At 42.4% G+C, this 19964-nt stretch overlaps 1 protein-coding gene across 2 annotated transcripts in view; it reads left to right on the top strand.

Annotated features, from left to right (window-relative positions):
• Positions 1-19964, top strand: part of LOC115783977 (RNA binding protein fox-1 homolog 3-like) — a 266321-nt gene that overhangs the window by 136683 nt on the left and 109674 nt on the right. For both annotated transcript variants that reach the window (XM_030735008.1, XM_030735007.1), the window contains exon 3: positions 5292-5401. In XM_030735008.1, the coding sequence (XP_030590868.1) occupies positions 5292-5401 (110 nt within the window). The remainder of the gene's footprint in view (positions 1-5291; positions 5402-19964) is intronic.

Here is a 19964-nt window from a genome sequence, read left to right as displayed (position 1 = left end):
TTTTCTTCTTTAGAAAAGTTTGAAAATGATCAGGTTTAAGGTTGAATGTTGGCATTTAGAATAATTTATAAGCAGATTCAATCCTGAAATACTGATAGCCGCGTAAGCCTTGGAATCTATGTGGACCAAACTCTCCATATATTGAGCCAGACTCAACAAGGCATCACTTAATAAAACAATACTTTCTCCTTCCCTTTTTCTGCTCTTGCAGGTATTGTACATGCACGGTGATTTGGGTATTAAATTTGATGCCTGCAGTTAAATCTCTTGCTGTGAAATGCGAGAAATAAAAACTCAGAGTTGTAGATAATGCAAAGTGCACTGCACGTTCCACCCCTCCCTGCAAGCCACACACATACACTCAAATACCCCCACAAACACATACTTTAATCACACAATTAATAATTAATCAGAGGTTGGGCTCAATGCTGTCAAGTCTGCAGATGAGAGAACACCCAACTGCTGAGACAGGCCCTCAAAAAGCAGGATTAACATAAAAAAAAACAGTATGAACAGCTCATCTCGAACCACTAGGCAACATGTCACTAGTTAGGCTCCATTTTTTTAAATTGAAGAAAAATACAGATGGTCCATCGGTACAAATAGGCAGCTTTGAATGCATTTTTTATAAAGGGAAAAAAAAAAAAAGGAATAAAAAATAAATAAATAGAAGCTCACTGGCTGCAGAGTTCTGCAGAGTTTGTGAGGGGGAAAATTAAGTTGTCTCTTTTATGTGACATTTTCTACATGCAAATATGGAAAATTTGATTATGTGCTCTATCTCCTGCATATAAACACCATCAATAAAACTATAACAAACTGGTTCTAGAAGAATAGGTCAGGGATGAGTATGTATTATTTGTGCGCTGCATTACACCCAGCGTGCTGATTGATTTCAATGTATTGCATCACTCTGGAATTGATCATGGACCCATGATCATTGTGTTCAATTTATTTATTCCCAGTGATGCAAGTATTTTCCAATATTTAAGAGCTTAAAAGTCGTCAGTGTCTGTGCTGCTCCTCTTCTTCTTTTTTTGTATCAGTCCTGCAGCGCTCTGTGTTTCCAATGTTGCAGCAGAGAGCAGAGTGTTTACCCAGCTGTAATTACAACATGCACAATGACCTCATTCTGCTGTGTCAGTAGCGGTAATGTATAGCCCTTGATGTTAAACTGCAAAGAAAAATGGTATGCACTTATTTTCAATATGCTGACTACATTCCCAGCATTTTTTAGACATGGCCGTGAAGGCAGATCAGAATTTGATATAAGCACTGGTGCTCCTATTTATCTGACAAGGTCTCTCTGCCTTAATATGCATTCAATAATGTGAAATGATATTAGCTGTAGGAGCTCATTGACTGTGCACTCAGGGTCTCTTGGTGTCTCTCTGTCTCTGTCTGTATCATGCGCTTTATCTGTTTCTCTTCCTCGCACACACACACAGAGAAGAAATGGGAAAAAAAAAAAAGAGGAAGAGGGGAGGCTTGAACCGCGGATAGCAACAGCAGCACAGCAATCACACCGAAGCAATGCCCCCCACGCCTGGCCCATTAATAACAGTAATACGCACACCGCGCCCAAGCCAGCACTGCCGAAAGCACCACTGACACTTTAATGGGCATTTTTTACTTTTGTTTTTAAATAATGCATGTGCTGCTTGTCAGCACTGCTTCACTCCACCCCTGGTGTGCCTTTGCAGCGTTCCATTGTGCAGAAATTACAATGGAGACCTGGGTTTTCTGTGCTGCCTGCTCCATAAGCTGCATTCATCACATTCATAGGGACATCAGAGTGCGGTACATCACACTCTCGGGGCCATGTGTGTGGGCATGCATGCCATGCATGTGTGTGTGTGTGTGTGTTTGTTTGTGAAGGCACCTCATTGGCACCGAGCTAATTAAGAGCGTCTTTGAGAGGGCGAACCGTGATGCTCGGTGGCACTGAACATGACTTATAAAGAAGGATGATGCTCTCCGTGATACAGTAAGCTTGGCAGTTTGCTGGTGATTTTGTGTATCTGCCAAGCATGCAACTGTTGTTATGCAACTGCGAAAACCTCATATACACCCCAAAGTGTTCAGGATCCTTTGGGTTCGCTTCCAGTTCACTTATTCAACAGTAAGTGATTCCTCAATAGAAGAAGGTTTAATTTTCATTTGTGCAGGGAGCAGTGTGGAGCAGGAATCTGTGATACATACAGCACCATAGCGTTTATGGCATAAGTTAATTGGCTTTGGCCGTCCTTCGATGGGCAATAAAATAAACAAAAATCAGCAAAACACAACAAACTTAAAATTGTACGCATACATCACGGCACACAACACAAAAGTTCGATTGGAAAAAAAAAATATATTTAAAAAATGGCAGAGGCGATACACAACAACACGCTGAGCAATTCACAAAGAAACTGCACAATGTTCAGCTCCTGGTCCTTTATGGCTGCACGAGATTAAACTTAATCCCAAACTGAACTTCATGTCCAAATGTTGATTTACTTACACTACAACTCCCTGTGGATTCAAACCTGTCAAAGTGGCACATGTTTAGGCATGCAAAAGATTATTTTTATTACAATTTTCCTGTTACGTAAACAAATGAAAAACATGGGAAAAAAGGGGATAAAAAGCAGAAAACAAACCTTGTAGTCTGTCCCCCACCCAAAAACCCAGAGCTCACTTTGTCAACGTAAAATAAAACTGAGTTTACGTACATGTCACTGGGTTTAACAAGATGTAGACGGAGTAACCAAATACCTTTAAAGTCTTCAAGCTTCCCTTTAGCTATAAGTCAGTTTTTTCCAGTGCCAAGTTGTTGCACATTAGTTTGATCCACTGGTTTATCTTTGCTCTTTCTCTGTCCTTCCAGTTCAAAGCGATCACATGTTTAGCCTGAAGAAGGCAGAAACTAACGAGCTTCTTTCTCTTTGTACGTCCTTTAAAACCATCAGGAAAAATGTGTAGTAAGCAAAGTTTGCAGTCCGTCCTGTTCAATCAGATGAGAGGTAAACACAGTAACCTCCTTCCAAAAAGTTTGAAGATCTGTACATTACCACATACAGTGGAAAAGAGTACCCTCATCTGTATTACATTTAACACAAAAATCAGAAATATTTGAATTGAAATGGTGAAGTTTTACAGGAGTGATACAGGTTCTGAATAACCATTTGTACTGTACTAATCTAAACCTTGTGTTAATAGTTTGCGTTTGGTCCAGTAGACATGAGTTATTCCATTCATCCTCAGAGATTTCTGTTTGCAGATCAGTTTTCCATGCTCGGAAATATGAAAGACTATTTTCTTTTAAGGCTAAAGTCGACCTCTACTCTGATGATGGTGAACGGCTTTATACTCTACAGTAGAAAGTGGAGGTTCAGCTGTAGATTTCAGTGAGGTAGTGACAAAACTTCTGATCTGTAAGTACTTAAAAAAATGCTTATTAGGCAGACTGTATTTGCTTACCAGTTGTTCAAAGGACATTAAAACTCATTCGCTTTAAAGGTCCCCTGATTTATTTAAGCCTTTATTCAGCCATGTTCTGAACCCCCCCCCCCCCCCCCCCCCCCCCCCCCGTCTGCTCTTCCTGGTTTGAATCTGTTATTTCCCCAAATAGGTGATAAACCTCACTTAGGACCGTATGTGATTGGTGCCAAACTGATATTGTATTTACATTACTTTAATTTTATCAAATTTCATTAAACTTTAAACAGTGCAGTGTACCACTGTTTATTAATATTTATGCTGTTGGTGGCCTTTAACAATCTGCATACTCCACTTTCACCCAATCCTGCATTATATACTGAGGTCAGTCCAGTGGAGAGCCATAAGAATAGATTGGGGGGGGGGGTGTAGATGAGCGCATCAGTGGATATCAATAAACACATACTAATGATCTACTTAGTATTTGCATTATATACTGAGACCCCAGAAAGGGTAGGCGTACCCCACTTTTATTTTTATGCATATGGTATGTTTATATTATCCTTGAAAGACAATAATGCAGAATAAAAGTAAATAAATGGATTAATACCACACTAAGTATGTAATAATGCTGTATTCTCAGTCAGAGCTCATCTTTGCTGGACTTTTTTGTGTTGTGTTAGCGTCCTGTTTGCTTTTTTTTGTGCACACCTGTTGTAACCTGAGGATGTTGTAATCATACATAAGCACCCCCTCCCGCCCCCCCTGCCCCTTCTAAATTGGATCTGGAGCTGACCAAAGATGTATTTGCACACGCTAAAACTTAATGGGAACAAGTAGGCAGGGGGACCAACAAATTAATTGTTGTTTAACTTTGAGTCTCAAACGGTGCAGACTGTAATATCGGGCGCTGCGGCGGCTGCTCGTTTATTTCAGATCACGGTAAGTAAAGGTGAGGACGCCCTCGGTGGGAACTGCAGAGCTGCAGAGGACGTGTCGGAAGATTCGCTAGACAGGAAGTGACTTTAGCGCTCTGTTGAGATTAAAAATCAATTTTTCAACAGTCCCCTGATTTTTGAATTAAACACCAAAAAACATGCAAATTTTATGTCAGAGTTGCACTTAGTAACCTGCAGTATGGCTGACAGATTACAAAGGCACATTTTGGATAGCATGTGGATAAATATGCACTCAACCTCTAGAACTTACATTTGCTATAAAACTGTTTTATTTGTGTACATTATTCTCATGGTTCCAATATCAACATGGCAATAGAACAAAACAGAACTGTAAATTTCTGACAAATTGAAGCTTTGCCGTAACGATGTGTCTCTGTGAAGTGCATCTATCATGTATCGCTTATTGTGACATTTTAGTAGTAGTCCCTGAAGTGTTACATCTCACAGGAGGACGGAGTCGAGGCTGTAATCACAGAGGTTTAGGAGCAATAACTGTTTTATTTTGAGTATGTACTTTTGGGCTGCTACAGAGGATATGCTTTAACTGTGATGATGGTCAGCTCAGAGGTCCTTTTCAGGTGTAAATGTTTCCCACAGTTTTCCTGCATGTACATGTACTGCACCTCACTTGGTTACTTGCATCGTGCTGATAGATCAGTGTGACCCGGTTGTGTAACCTATCTGTATTCCTTACTACGTGTAAGGTCAATAAACCTCAAAATCAATATTTATAACAATCAATGTTGGATTCTCTATTATGTCTCTTCCTGTGCAATGATTTCCTGTGATTGAATTGCTGTTTTTTTTTTGTTTAATTAATTTATTTGTGATCAGGTTGCATTCAGGGGCCCCTCTGCTGCTTCTTGTCCGTTTCAATGATGCCTGCTTGTGTTTCTGTGTGTGTCCCTGCAGGAAACACATTGTGTAAGTCAGGAAGCATTGCTGTCTTTGGGAACGTGGTATACAGCGGACTGCTGAACGATCACCTCTGGCATTTGGGAGTGCCCCTCTTTACAAGACTGGTAAGAGCAGCAGGCCCCTCTGTGCACACTTACCTTCATTTTGTCAGAAGAATTTCGTGCGGTTCTGTTGAATCGAACAGGTGTGGAATTCCCCGAAGCTTGTAATGGGTGTTTTTGATGCCTGCTCTGTTGACATGTGTTAGTTAAGGTTAAGACCTGGATGTGAATCCTCTGCTGTGGATTTCAGAGACGAGGAGAACCCGGCACATATTTCATATTAGACTTTTTAAAAAGCATAACAAAGATGTCTCCCCTGGCCTTAAAATGCAGGTGAGGCCACCTATGGATTCAGTTCTTCCCCAGTTGAGGCATGCTGGGTATGTAGGTTGTAGTGGAAAAAGGCTAACTAAATCATTTATGAAATTTAATTTTACAGCAAGAGTTTTCAAAAAATTACAAGGTTTAAATAAAGAGCTGGAGCAGTTGAAGCTTGCATTAAGAATTAATTATAAATGTCTATCTCTAATTGTCAAAGGGAAAGCGAATGTTTGTTTTACGCTTAATCTCGCTGATGGTGGAATGTGAGCTTAAGAGATTCCTGTGAGCGGCGCAAACCACGAGGATCACGGAGCAATATTCCAAAAGAAAAAAATGAAATTCAACTAAGCCCTTTTTTCTCCTTGTTAATTACCCTCTTTCTAAGCAGGTCGCAAGTTTTCATCAATGTTTATTATTGATTAAATCTGTCGTCGTTGCTGTCATTTATGAGTCAGGAATTAGTGTTGATTGGTGCACAAGGGTTGCATATAATTGGGTTACATTAAATAGATAATTCAGCTGATCTCATAAATGTCTAATGTGAAGCCTTGTTTGATTATCAATTAATGTCAAACGGAGATGCAAGAGGCTGTTAGGAGTCCTGTTGGGTTTGCTCGTGTTGCATGTGGCAAAGCTACCGAACCTCTCTCCCTGCGACTGTAAGAGCCAGCAGTTTGTACAGTGAAATATATACTTAATATTGTACGCACTGACGAATTAAAAGTAACACTGAATCATGCGTGCACAGTAAACAGCGTAGCTGGTAAACAAGTCTTTAAAAGAAGGACATCAAACGCCACAGGTAACAGAGCGTTGGCTTCTAATTAAACAGAAAGTGTTTTTTTTGAGGAAAATGTGCCTGTTGTTCTTAGCTATAAAGAGTAGAAGGAGGGAAATGATTAAAATATTTCATGGCTCAAAAGTCACTTCACAGTGCCTTTTTCAAAGCCGAGAATTTAATGGAGTAGGATGGTTAATTACTAACATATTTACATTTTCTCCAATAAATCCGTCCACAAGGAAAAATGATGGAAAATAACCGCAAAGCCTCGTGTGACTCCAAGAAGAAGAAGAATTTACCCAATGGCAGCATCATAGCGTTGTAGGGCGGGCTTACATGATGTGTATTTATGATAAAATACATGAATGATGAACATATGGATATTTGTTGGATTTTGATGATAATAATGACCATCTCCATCTTGGCTGTTTGGAGCCAGATGTCACCATATTGTAACAAATTTGGATGTTACCAGCTAACGCCGGCTAGCTTCGGTTGCACCCATGCAGATGATTCTAGTCTATAGCAATAAACCGTCTGCCTCAAGTAGCCCTTTAAGTAGTTGCAGTTTTGGGCCTCAAATGGGGCCAGAAAGAAAGATGTAATGCAAAGGAATTATTGGGCTGCATTATAGTTAATATAGACCAACACACAATATGTATGCAGTCTCCTTTTCTTTCAGTTCCCACATCTTTATGACTAAATCTCTTTTTGCATCAAAGTTACTCTATTTTTGAAAAGGCCGTCAATCCAAATAATGCAGAATCCATTCTTAAACATCTGCTATATTAATATTTCATATGTTCAATATGAAGGACTGCCTTCATATTTTGAACTAATCCAGGTTGTCTGTCTCTTTAGTTAAACAGCAACATGGATAATTTAAGCTGGAACAAATGCTTCAATAAGTATAATCCATAATGCTTTTGGACATGCAAAACAAACAGTAATCTACTGTAACACAAATAAGGTGACGTGCACAAAAGTTTTAGGTAAGCACAAGAAATCATTTTAATATTGTCCCAGTACAGACAAATCTAAAGGATTCATACAAACACACATGTTGCTCGTGCTGTGAAGACACCTAACCCCTGCTGTCATTAGGTTAACGTCCTCTCTGTCCCTTCTTTGCACCCTGAGTAACGGCTCCACGCCTGCGGGAGCACTTGTTGAAGTAAAAGGTGCGACTCCCTGCTGCGCCACAAAGGTGTGGCCTTGTGTAGCACTCAGTGTGCCTGCTGTTGACACACTAGGTCTGCCCAGCAGTGGTATCAGCATGACACGCGGCAAGCCTTCACATCCCTAACACACAGCCCCTAATTACTGCACAGCCCTGCCAGTTTGTACCCCTAGGCCAGTACTGACTGCTCAATGCCAAGATGTAAACACTGCATTATTAACACGACATACAGTCTGTGCACACGGCTTGGTTTAATGTACTCTACGTATGTCTACACAGAGGCATTACTTTAGTGGGATTCTTTATGTGGGAGCATACAATGAATTTATTGTCTTCCAGACACTGAGTTCCAAAATCACCAGATGGGCGATTTGCTGCGTATAGGCTAATGTATGCTTACAAATGATGTTTAATGATATCTTCCAGGGATAGGAAGCAAAACATTACCATTTTCAAGGCTAAATATGCAGGCTGTGTCAGAAAGCAGAAGATACAGAATTAAGTAACACTGTCTTTTTTTCTTGTTATTTTATGCATATTTATTGGCTGCCAGAGTGCCTTGATGGCATTACACAATATCTCATTTGTCTTTATGGTAAATCACAGTCCAAACATAAGCTTAGCCTACTTATCACCAATTCTAATATGTTTTTATATGAAAAATCTCTCGTGTGAGTATTATTAGCAGAGTGTTCTACCCCTGCAACTGCTGCAACTTCCTGCCAGTGCGAGAATAATGAGGGAATGGAAATCTAATATGAAACTTTTCCACCACAAAAAAAATTTATAATACACTGAAATCTGGACCCTTAAAAGACACAGAGATAAAGAGGAGAGAAAAATGTTACAGAAGCTTCATTTATCCATCTGTTTCTGTCTGCGCAGCCTTTCCCAGTGTGCTTTCTTGATGTGATGTGTGCTGTATAGAAATGTCAATACCCACCTGTGGAGCTGATGAAGACCCATAAATCGATAAAACGAGCATAGCTGCCGATCCTCGGCCACCAAGTTGTAAAACTGGTCACTCCATAAAGTGAAGTGTGTGATTAGACGAAAACCAGCCTAGGAGCGTCAGAATGGAGCCGCAACCCCCTTTTTTCTCTTTTCAGCCAAACCACCGGGGCTCGCACCAGCTCAGTCCACACAGAGCAGGGCCGAGCGTTTGATGAACGAGGACGAAAAGGCCGAAGCGGCCGTAACTATAGCCCGGAACTCCGTGGGGAGTTTGCAGGGATGAGAGTGAGAACTCGAGGGAAGTACCTCTCATTGTCTCCTCTGGAGTCTTTCTAATGACAAGATCTGAGTGTGGCTTGACAGAAGATGCTCTGTAAGTAGCAGTGAGCTACAGAAGAGAGGTGAGATCATCATAAAATATTAAGACAACAGATCTCGAGCCGGTGACGGTCGGAGACAGACGGACATTTTAGGCAGAACACTCTCTGTGTGAGGCCTTCACTTCCTCTTCAGTTTGAAAGCTCCATCTTTATAATGGATGGCAGAGTCTCTGGGGAGTGTCTAGACTATGGTGGGAAATCTAAATGGTTGGGAAAGCCACTCCAATCCTCTGTAAGTAGTGTGGAGTATGGGAGAAATGCAACTCAGAGAGGTGACAGGAAGAGCGGGAAATGAAGTCTGCACCCCAAACAACACCATCTTTACCTGTAGTCCACTTCCCTTTGTAACTGACTTGGCTTCCTAGAAAGGAGATGCAGAGTTTATGTAATGCTTAAATGCTCGCTGAGTCTTACATTCTACCTTTTTTTCCACCTACAATCCCAAGCGCCCTTAGCTCCAGACCATGACGCCGTCTGCCTACACCCACACCAACCCCACCCGTCTGCCCCCCCCGCTCTCCGGTCTGTCCTCCTTTTTTTTTTTCTTCCAAACTCGTTCTTTTCCTCCTTCTCTCCCCCCTTAGTTATTTATGAGCACGACTTGAAATAGACTTCAGTATTTGATAAAAGCGTGATCCTTAATCTGAGTTGCCTGAGAAGTGCATTTCATTTTTATTTCCCATCAGAGATTGATGGAGGACCGGGGCGGTTATCCACTCTGTGATTGCTAATGTAAATCCATTGACTTCTTGTGGACATATATATAAAGATGTGGAAGCCTTGTATGTGCATGCTGTGCTACCAACAAGAAGATTGCATGTGTGCAAAGCAATGGAAATACTTGATTGTGTGATGTGATGGAGAGAGAGAGAGAGGGGCGGTATAAGAATTATATGATGCATGTCTTGATTTATGAAAAAGCTTCTAAAACATCACAATATTTGCAAAGTTACTAATTGCAGTTCTTTGACTGCCTGTGTGCCATTTCATATTTCACCGCTCACTTGTGCTTTTTCTGACGGAGGAGGAAAATATAAAATGGGTGATAAATTTAAGATGACAGTTACACCATATGAATGAGGCCCCTTGTGTATCAATTCGCTCAAAGCCAGCTGCAAATCTAACTCGGGCTCCTTATGTGGCAATTACTGATGGGTAACATAACCTGCATATATCTGTTCTGTTCATTAGGCCAATCTTCTCTATAGCTGGCAAATGTTCTTTAGGATCCTACAGCAAATTAGCTCATCCCCCAGGACATCTTTTATTGGATGATCCAGCTCTAGAGGATGCCGCAAAACCACTTGAGCTCTCCACAGCCTGCCCCGGTTGCCACAGGGTTAATATTTAAAAGCGCGAGCTCCCAGTCGTGTATTGATGATATGTTTTGAAAATTGCTGAGGCAGGCTCATTGTTACAGTGCTGTCTAGAAGATAGCCAACCCCCCACCCCTCCCCCCGCTCTCTCATCGTTCCCCTCCCCCTTTATAGCCGCCAGATGGAAAACACACTAAAGCATGTAATGTAATATAGCTTGGCACACAGAGGTATTTCACACCAACTTCATCTGGCCTCTGATCTGCCACAACGCCACCTGAAAAAGGGGTTTTATGGAAACCAGCGAAAAAGGAAAAAGAACGGTCGCCACATCGAGAGTTTCGTCGCTCGCACCGAAGGAAAAAAAAAAAGAAAGAAAAGAAAATGCACACATGAAGAACCTCGGCAACTAAAAGTAGAAAACAAGTGGAAAATAGGCTGTGCCTCCCAATTGCCTGTGGCATACTTTACGGTTTTCTCTGAGATCCCTCAGATTCTTTTTTTCCTTCAGCATCGCCTTCTTCTTCTTCTTCTTCTTCTTCTTCTTCTTCTTCTTCTTCTTCTTCTTCTTCTTCTTCTCTTCAATGAACTAAAACTGCCACAACTTCAGTGCAACTCATCGCAGTCGCAGACAGTGAAAAGAAGAAAGAGGAGTGATCTGTTAGTCCTCCACTATCACCAGCATCATCCTCAACACAACTCTCCTCCCCTCCCACCCCCTCCCCCGCAGAGATCTCCACCACGACTCCCAGCTTCCTGCCTCCCCCCCCACTCCCTTCCTCCCTCCCTTCTTCCCTCCCTCCCTTCCACCCTCACCCTCACAACCATCCTCCCCCCACCCCCTCCCCGGGACGCTGAATTTTACAGTACCGTCTGCAGGATCCTGGTTTGTTCGGCGCACTCCTCTATGCAGAGCAACACGGCTGCGGTGGAGGAACGCTGGAGGCAGCTGTCAAGCGCAGGCTGCTGCTCCTGCTGCTCTAGTTGAGCCTCGGTGCCGTACCAACTGATTTCACATTCACCAATAAGAGACGGCACAGGGGGGAGAGAGAGAGAGAGAGAGAGAGAGAGACAGAGGGAGAGTCTTGAAGTGAGTGGTGTGGAGAGGCAAGTGGAGTGGAAGAGTGTCGAAAGAAAAAAGAGGTTACAACACCTCCCCAGCTCTCTTTCCTTTCTCCCGTCTGCTTTTCCCCCCTCTTTCTTGTGTTGGCTCAAAAGAAGAAGAGGAGAAAGAAAGGGGTCTTTTAAAAATTAACTGAAGAACAAGCTGCTTGTCAAGAAAGAAACGAAAGAGAAGAAGTGGTGGGGGACCTCAAGTCAAGCCCCATTGAACAGTTGAGAGGGAGGGCTGCCTCAGTGGAACAGGGACCAGTAAAGCTCTCTGTCCAAACCTTCGGACTCCTCTTGACACCCACGCTGGCTGGACTGGTCCCAGCGCTTAGCCCCACTCTCCTCCACCCGTCTGCCCACACCTGTCCCGATTCCACCATGATGATGTACTTTTGGGTGAGTACCGCACCACTAAGTGTGGGTATCTCCTCCACTCACACCGCTCTGGCGTGGAAAGAGTTGGTGTGCAGAACGTGTGTGGCGCATGTGTCAGAGTGTGTTGCAGCCCTTACATTATATACAGTGTGAGTTTGAATGTGTGTGTGTGTGTGTGTGTGTGTGTGGTGCAGCGCCTCCCACATGCATGAACAGAGCTGATGGTTTTTCCACTCTCATGTGTTTTATTGATGTTGGTTGCTGCAGCCAGGAGCTGCAGAGGCCTGTGTTTACACGTCCGATTTATTCAGCCTTTAGGTGAAACAGGATGTTTGGGTGTGATTATTATCCACGCTAATACCTTTACAAGTCATGTTCGTCAACTTTCACTGATTGTCAAACTACCCAGCATGCAGTACGTCTGCCAGTAGAAACTGTATCCCTGCGTCTGAGAGTGATGCTCAGGGTCTTTCAGGGACACGTTATGATTTCCTCGCCTGTGCTGTTCCAAACGCTTTTTGTGTGATATTGTTGTTTTCCTTGCCTATATATCTAAGTCAGGCAGAATTTCATAAATTAAATGGCATTAAGCGCAGAATGAGGATAATTACAGATTGTTAACCAGAGCTGCTGATTAATTCTCTTTGAGATCATGTGTGATTAGTCAGATTGGTTTTGTCTCCTCGGTGGTTTGTATTCTCACCACAACAATACCCGCCCAGTGCTCACTCTGCTTTTGCATTTGCACTTCTCCTTTTTTTTTTTTTTTAATCTAAATTTCTCACTGATGCACACTGCAGATCACTTTAATCCCCCGCTGTTTTGCTAACTTGTATTTTGTACCTTCACAGAAATACAAAGTAAATGAATATTTCCAGCGTTGCCACTGTAAACAGTCTGAGCTGTGATGCAGTTGGAGATATGTCTCCTGCATACTGTGTGTGTGTGTGTGTGTGGGTGGGTGTGTGTAACTATTGATCGTTAGTTCAGATTTCTGGGGAGAGAGCATCTTTTTTGGGGAAAAGCTACTTTCTGAGGATGACTCTATTATGAATGGCTTTATACTTGAAGCACTTTTTTTTTTTTTTTTAAATATGGAAAAGAAACAAAGAATGAATAACAAAAGTGTGCTATGCACGCTATGAATGAAACAACCCCGTGTATTGATTCCGAGCTCACGTTTCTGGAAACAAAAAGAGGATGTTTTGGGGCCAAAGTTGCTCTAAGTGGTGCAGTGAGCTCACGTGAAGCTTGCTTTTTGTTTCCAAGCAGAGTGGAAGTGACAGGAAGGTGTATGATTTCCGAATTATGTCATAACTAAAAGAAAATCGCAGAGTGTGCTGTGTTTGTGTGCTTTCTGAGGCCTCGCTTCAACCCAGGCCTCTTTGATACTCGGAGCTTTCGCCTTGAGATGTTTTCTGGGTGTTGATGCTTATTGAAAGAGGCTCATCACTGTCTACAGCAGCTCACCGATCTCCACCTCCTGTTTCATCACGTATTCCCCCTCCGGCCGGTCAGAGTGATGACCACACACAGATGTAGGCTGAATAGAGTGAAGCGGTAATGCTGGCAGTTTACAGCCCTGCAGGCTCATCACTGTAACACTAGGCTTCATATACTGCAGTGGGTTTACTCTCATCATATTAGTAAAAGAGCTATTGCATCTGTGAGTATATCTATTATGCTAAATTAAAGTTATATATCTTGCTACTTTCACTTTCTATTCACTCAAGAAGCAACATTATTTTGCTGAAAGTGTGAATTCGATACATGACTCGTGATTTATTTCATCATTTTACCTCTGCAGCTTCAAAATCTTTGAAGACTGCATTTGTGCATGATCACAGAAGCCAAACGTGTTCTTGATAATCTTTTGCCCAAAGCATAAAGAGAGGTCAATATTTCCACAACAGGAAATCATACAAGGAACAAAAGGATGAGAATGAAACTACAATCTAAAACAAATGGTGATAAAGTGCTGAAATTATCAGCTAATTTCTAGATGTTCAACAAGAAGCACGCTGACATCAGTTCAGGTATTATTTATTGTTTTCATCTTTTAATAAGCCGAAGTTTGTCATATTTTACTGGTTCCAGATGTTCTCGCTTCTCTATCCTTGTGATGTAATATGCAAACGTGGGCTCTGGGAAATTGTAATGAGCTCATTTTTAAAAATGCATTTAGCTGACCAAATGATTATGGCAAAAAAAAAAAAAAAATTAAAGGTGAAATGACAGTTTGTTCAGGGGTTTCTCAGACAGTTTGAGGCCAGAAACATCTTTTAAATATTCCCACTCTTAATCCTAACACAGATTTAGCTGATGTGGGCTTAGCCTCACCTGACGGTGTGAACTAACACAGCTGGATCTTATTTTTATTTTTTTTGCTCCGGGTTGTAGTGACTGACTTTTTCGATGTGATGCGAGCTGGAATCATACACAGCTTTCTGTTTCTTTATTACACGTGCATTTTTTTAAATGATGAAGCACAATTTTAGGATTTATGGGAAATTATATGGAGGAGCCGTTGGCTGTTGGTCTCAGGCTCATGCTGGTTTCAGACCTCGCTTTGAGAGTCCAAAGATAATCAGAAATCAAAGGCAGCAGCATACATGAGTGCAAGATAAAGTGCTTCCCACAGCACCCCAGGAAGTAGAGTTAGAGAATTATGGATGTCTTCTCACCTTGTTTGAATTTTAAATTTTGTTGGAAAAAAGGTCAAAATTTGGGAAAAAAAAAAAAACTGAACATTTTCTGGGTTACACAAAAGTGAAGCTGCCAGGGTGTAACATTACTTCTGAGAAAAGCAACAGCCCATCCAGTGAATGATTTACTATACCGTGCCTGGTATGTATTTTGTGTGAGTGTGAGCGTGAGCGTGTGCGGGTAAGTGAACTTCTGTTAGTCGACCAGCATTTAGCTGCGAGAGGAGGGTGCGACTGCCTCCCATTTGAACTGCAGGTGGTGAGCATTACCTGGGGTCCCTCCGGAGGCCTGTCAGCCGTGCATCAGTCTGGGGAACCTGCAAGCTCCCCTCATTAGAATATTTATTCACCAAGCAGATGTTCTTATCCAGGGCAATTACCTTTGGCTTACATTTCCCTATTGCCCACTGATATAGATGAATGTGTATACAAAGACGTCCCAGGTTATGCATGGGACCCTTGGGTGCCACCCACCATTCGACGCATATGCGCGACGGGCAAGCCAGCGACCGTCTGGTCTGCCACAGTGCTCAGCCTAAAACCCAAAATCAGCTCCACTGTGGTAATTGGAGGAAGCGGAGACGACATCTCCTGCAATGGCCACACAGTGATGGAAAGATGGCCTGTATATCATTCTCTCCACCCGGCTGTTCCTTTGCATTAGAGACAGAGAGAAAAGGGGAAGAGACATGGAGTGGAGAAACCATGCATGCTTCTGTCCTCCCCTCAGTGTGATGAATAATTTAGCAGTGCAGGGCCCTTGCTGTCGAGTAGAGATGGTGGTAATGGGGAGACTGGATATATATGGCATGCCAAGGAGCAATGGTTTACGTTAGACTTTCCCAACCAACGCACTCAAATTTGCCGCAGGCTGCTCGCACGGAGTGTTTGGCCTGTATTAATACTTTGTTTTTATTTATCGAGGGAAAAAAAAAAAAAAAACCAAACAACAACAGATGTCGACAAGCGGCGGCTTAAGAAGGGGCTGGTTGGAGGCTTTGGAGATGTGGTCATTAGCAGGAGTGGATTCCCTTTAGGCAGATGTTCAATCTAAGGCTGCAGTCAACCAAAGAACAACTTGGTTGACTGAAATTGTGCCTTCTCTTAAACCAATCGATTGGTCGCGGGGGAAATAAAATTGCAGGTTATCTCTAGATTAACTAAATTGGTCACGGTGTACTCTACCTGCAGCCTTATTAGCCTAGATAAATTATAAATAAACATAAAAGGCCTGTATTTATAGCACACTAAATCACTCTAGCCTTGTTTTTTCTACTTAAATTATACCAGCAAACTCGGAGTGAATCAGCATACCCCTGCTCATATTCATGAGCAGACATTTCCTGAAAACAACGGGTCTTATCCTGTCCTAAGCTTTAATTCAGCTCCTATCACGATCTCAGTTTTCTGTTTGAATGTGAGAGGAAGCTTTACAGCAGGCTTGGTTTTCATGGAGCTGCTGCAGATGCTGGAGCCATCTGAGGTGTCCTGTAAAAACTGATCAGACCAAACTTATTAACATATGTTTACACTCAAAGCCTCAAGTCTTAAATAGTAATTTTGAAGGAAATGTCTAACACAGACTGATTGTCCCACCCTGTTTAGTAGTGACTAGTTGAGAAGATGATTAAATGTTGCTGCCCTTGCTGCTCTGCAACATAAATAGTAGGTTAAACTAATTATTCATACTTTATTAATGTACAATGGCAGTAAACCATTGGTTCTAAGATGTTACAATGCCATCTACCAACAGTGGTTCTATGTTAGCATTAGCTGTGTCACAGTAAACTAGCATAGTCACTGGACAGGCTCAATGGGGCATGTTGGCTGCAGAGAATAAAGGCTGTAGGTGGCAGCGCTGCTAAAGTTAGCCACATTCACGGTGTTGTACAGTACGCCGAGTGCCGCACACTGCAGCAACAATTAAAATCCAATTTGATTACTCGAGAATGTGATTAATGGTTTCAAATGGCTTTTAAATACGCATACAGTATTTGTACAGTGTTTAACCTGAGCCATTAGGCTGGGGTTAATTTATACTTTTCTGAGTGTCTTTTCACTTTAAGTCTACTTGACTAGTTCGATTTTTCCCTCCCATTTAAATGACTAGTAAAGTAGAATTTAGATGAAATACCTATCTGCTGGTTGAGGTGTGAAAGTTTATGCAAGGTCATCCATTTTAACTAACTGCAGTGTCAGTTAGTTTTGAGCCAACTCTAATAAAAAAAAAAAAAAAAGGAAAAGTTTGGACCCAGCAGCTTGTCTTCAGTTGGAAATGTTAAAGTTGCGGAAAACATCGTTTTTTTCCCAGAGGAAGTCTGTTCCTCCTGCTGCCAAAAATAATGGATTCATTCTCCTAATAACGCCAGCGATTGTCCAGCCAATCAGAATTTGATCCAGTTCAAGCTTATCGACCGACCAACCAACCAGAGGACCCGAAGATCACAGCCCTAGTTTAATTAGAGCTCATATGTGGTGCTTTATGCTGGAAGTAATATCAAGTTTGATTTTCTTAAAAGATGAAAGCAGCGTGTGGAATTTTTTGGCCAAATGAAATATTCTGAGAATTCCTATTTGAGCATTGCATGTGCATGCATGTGGCCTGGTTGCAAATGCACGGAGAGACGTTTGCAGCAGAAAATATTGAAATTCGTGACGGACAGCGTGTGGAGGCAGAGCTGATCAGCCATTCCGGGTGGGACGGCAGCGAGTCCAGGCCACTGGTTTCATATTGCAAGATGAAGTGCTTGCGATCGTTTGTTAATGTATTAATTGATCTGTGTCCTTAGACGGGCAAATCAGAAGTAGTGTCACGTAGACTCTTTAGTACTCCCCGAGATGCCTTCATTAGCAGCTGCTGGCCGACTCTCCACCCCCATTACAGGACCGTGTTGCCACACACTTTACCTGACTGCTGTAATAACTTTAGACATTTCTATCTCCCCGGCAAGACCTCCGACAGTCTGAACAGTTTGAGGGCTTAACATCAAATGTGAGGCGCTTCTTTGAAAGGCTTATACTGCAGGTGATTCACTCCGGGGTGTCATGTGCCGTTGTTTTGTCTCCTGGTTGTTGCTCTCCTTTTCATACGAGTTTGAGTAACGGCTGTTGCAATCAGTCATTAACTTCCAGCTTAATGTTTTATAATCAGGAAGGCGCACATGCCTTTGTAGCAGAGCTGATGTAACAGCTCTGCTACAAAGCTGAGCTAAGGAAGCAGTGGGAAGTACATCCAGGAATTGTGTTATCTCTTTAACCACTAATACCAATGAGGTTCTAGCAACTTTACTGAGCAGTGAATCATATATTTTTTTTCAGTGTAATGCCAACTGCGTAGAAAATCAATTCAGACAGAAAAATGAGGACGGTGGGCTTTTATTTTCCTCCTTTTTTTTGGACACCAGAGCTCCACCCTTTGTGCTCTGCGGGATCATTAGTAATCAGTACCTTTAACATTAATTCTGTCAGCTTTTGGTCTCTTCCCCTTGAGGCTAATGGGTCTAGAGCCCAGCTAATTGTGATTAGGCTCTGACAGCAGGTTTTACTTGCAGGATTTTCACACCGCAGTCCTCTTTGATATGAACTGCACAGCTGATAAAGAGATTAGATACAGGAAGAGAGAGGGGATGGAGGGAAGGGAGGCGGGAGGAGGTAGGTGTTCTTAAACTACAGAAAGACACCTACACGGGGGAAATCACTGGTGAGTTTAGCAGAGGAAAATAGATCCGGACGCAGTAAAAGCCTTGCGCTCGCTTATTGCACCTGCTATCATTAGCGCTTTTGTACACATGGTCAGCCTCCCAGGGAAAAGTCATTATCCAGCTGTGCTGTTATTTTTCTGCTGTTTTCTCCTAGTGGAGTGTGACTTCAGGGCTATAGCCAGCGCACCCTTTAATGCCTCCAACACAATAAAGGACTCTAGCCTTAATGATGTGGGATTGGATGGCCATGCCTCAGGTTGTCCAGGGGCTTGTGAGCTGTTACTGCGAGCGGCCATTTTGCCTCGCCGCTGTCGAGGCTCCGTGTCAATTCAACTCCAGCCATTCCAGAGGAGGCAAAAATAAAAATCTGATTTAATGATTAACTGCGGCTGTGTTGTTTAAAGGGCCCTTTCCCTCTCTCTCCCCCCGTTCTTCAGGCGTATGAGAGAGTAAAGGAGTGCAGCCTGAAAAGCAAAACAATGAGGAGTGGAAGGAGCCAGTGAAGTAGTAGGATGGATTGTTGCCAGTGCGCGCTAAGTTGCCAAAACACGAGGTGATATCGTCTGTTTTTCACTCTTGACTGAGTGAACAATCCTGCATGAGTGAATCACTTTGCACAGAGATGTGTGATTGTGCAGAATAATGTTTAAACCGAAGCAAAACAGACATTTTACATCTTAATGACTTGCGGGATTAAATATTAAGGTTACCGCTTCCCCCACAAATGAAACTGGAGCAGAAGTTCAAAGATTTAGCCCCAAGTTTTATGTCACAAACGACATCCGAGCATTGACAGGAGGACAGGAAGTGAGCTTCACGATCATAGTGTTTGCCATTTAAGCCTGGGAGTAACAGGGAAAAATCTGAGCAATTAAGATCCTGTGGCCCAAAATCGGCCACTCTTTATCAGAAGTTCCCTTTTCCTTCTTCTTCTTTCATTTTTTTTCCTCTCTCAATGCCCAGTGTCATGGACTGGTTATTATATTTTGCAGTCTTATTATTTTTTTATTTAACTTTTTTGCGGTTGGCCTGTTGCGCTGCCATAACTTCAGCAGTCTCTCATGGCAGTCCTTCATCCTTCTCGGCTGCATTGCAGCAGAAGGCGTGTGCACCACTAACACGCCTGTGCTGTAGATATTGCCCCAAAGTGTCAGCTCTCACATACAGAAAAGATTGGAGGAGAGGCCCCTGTGAGAATGGCAGCAACATATCCACTGGCAACCTGCCATGCATGACAAGAAAACCACTCCTGCCCTCTCTCTCTCTCTCACAGCAACAAATGTAATTTGAGTTCTTTCCACAATTTTAGACTCAAATATTCAAATGGAATTTTCAAGTTGTAGTAAATTCAGAAGCAGAACTTGTTGGGAGGTTTGACAGCCATAAGGTCTCTTTCACCAACTGTGAGAATTTTTTTAGATCAGATTTTTAAGTTTTATTGAATTCCATCAAATTATTAGTGCCTTTATTTTTTTTATTACAATAAAGGGAATTATGTGTACAGGATGAGAAAACAGCATTTTGTGAAGGCAATTGACTTGCACAACCCAGGGTCAGTAAACATGTACACCAGCGCCTGGTGGATGCATTGACGTGTACTGTGTAAGTAAATGATCTTTCCTAAAGTGTTTCGCAGCCAAAACTTAGACTTAGTTTCCGTCCGTCTGTCCATCCATCCATCCATCCATCCATCCATCCATCCATCCATCCATCTTCTGCCTTGAGCAGCAGTCTACGCAGATCTGCTCTCCCCAGCCACCTCCTCCAGACCTTCTGGTGGGACAGTTAGGTGTTCCCAAGCCA

The sequence above is a fragment of the Archocentrus centrarchus genome, chromosome 8, assembly GCF_007364275.1.
Source record: "Archocentrus centrarchus isolate MPI-CPG fArcCen1 chromosome 8, fArcCen1, whole genome shotgun sequence".
Taxonomy (NCBI): Eukaryota; Metazoa; Chordata; class Actinopteri; order Cichliformes; family Cichlidae; genus Archocentrus; species Archocentrus centrarchus.
The sequence above is the reverse complement of the archived record's forward strand: the minus strand, read 5'-3'. Positions and strand labels throughout refer to the sequence as shown.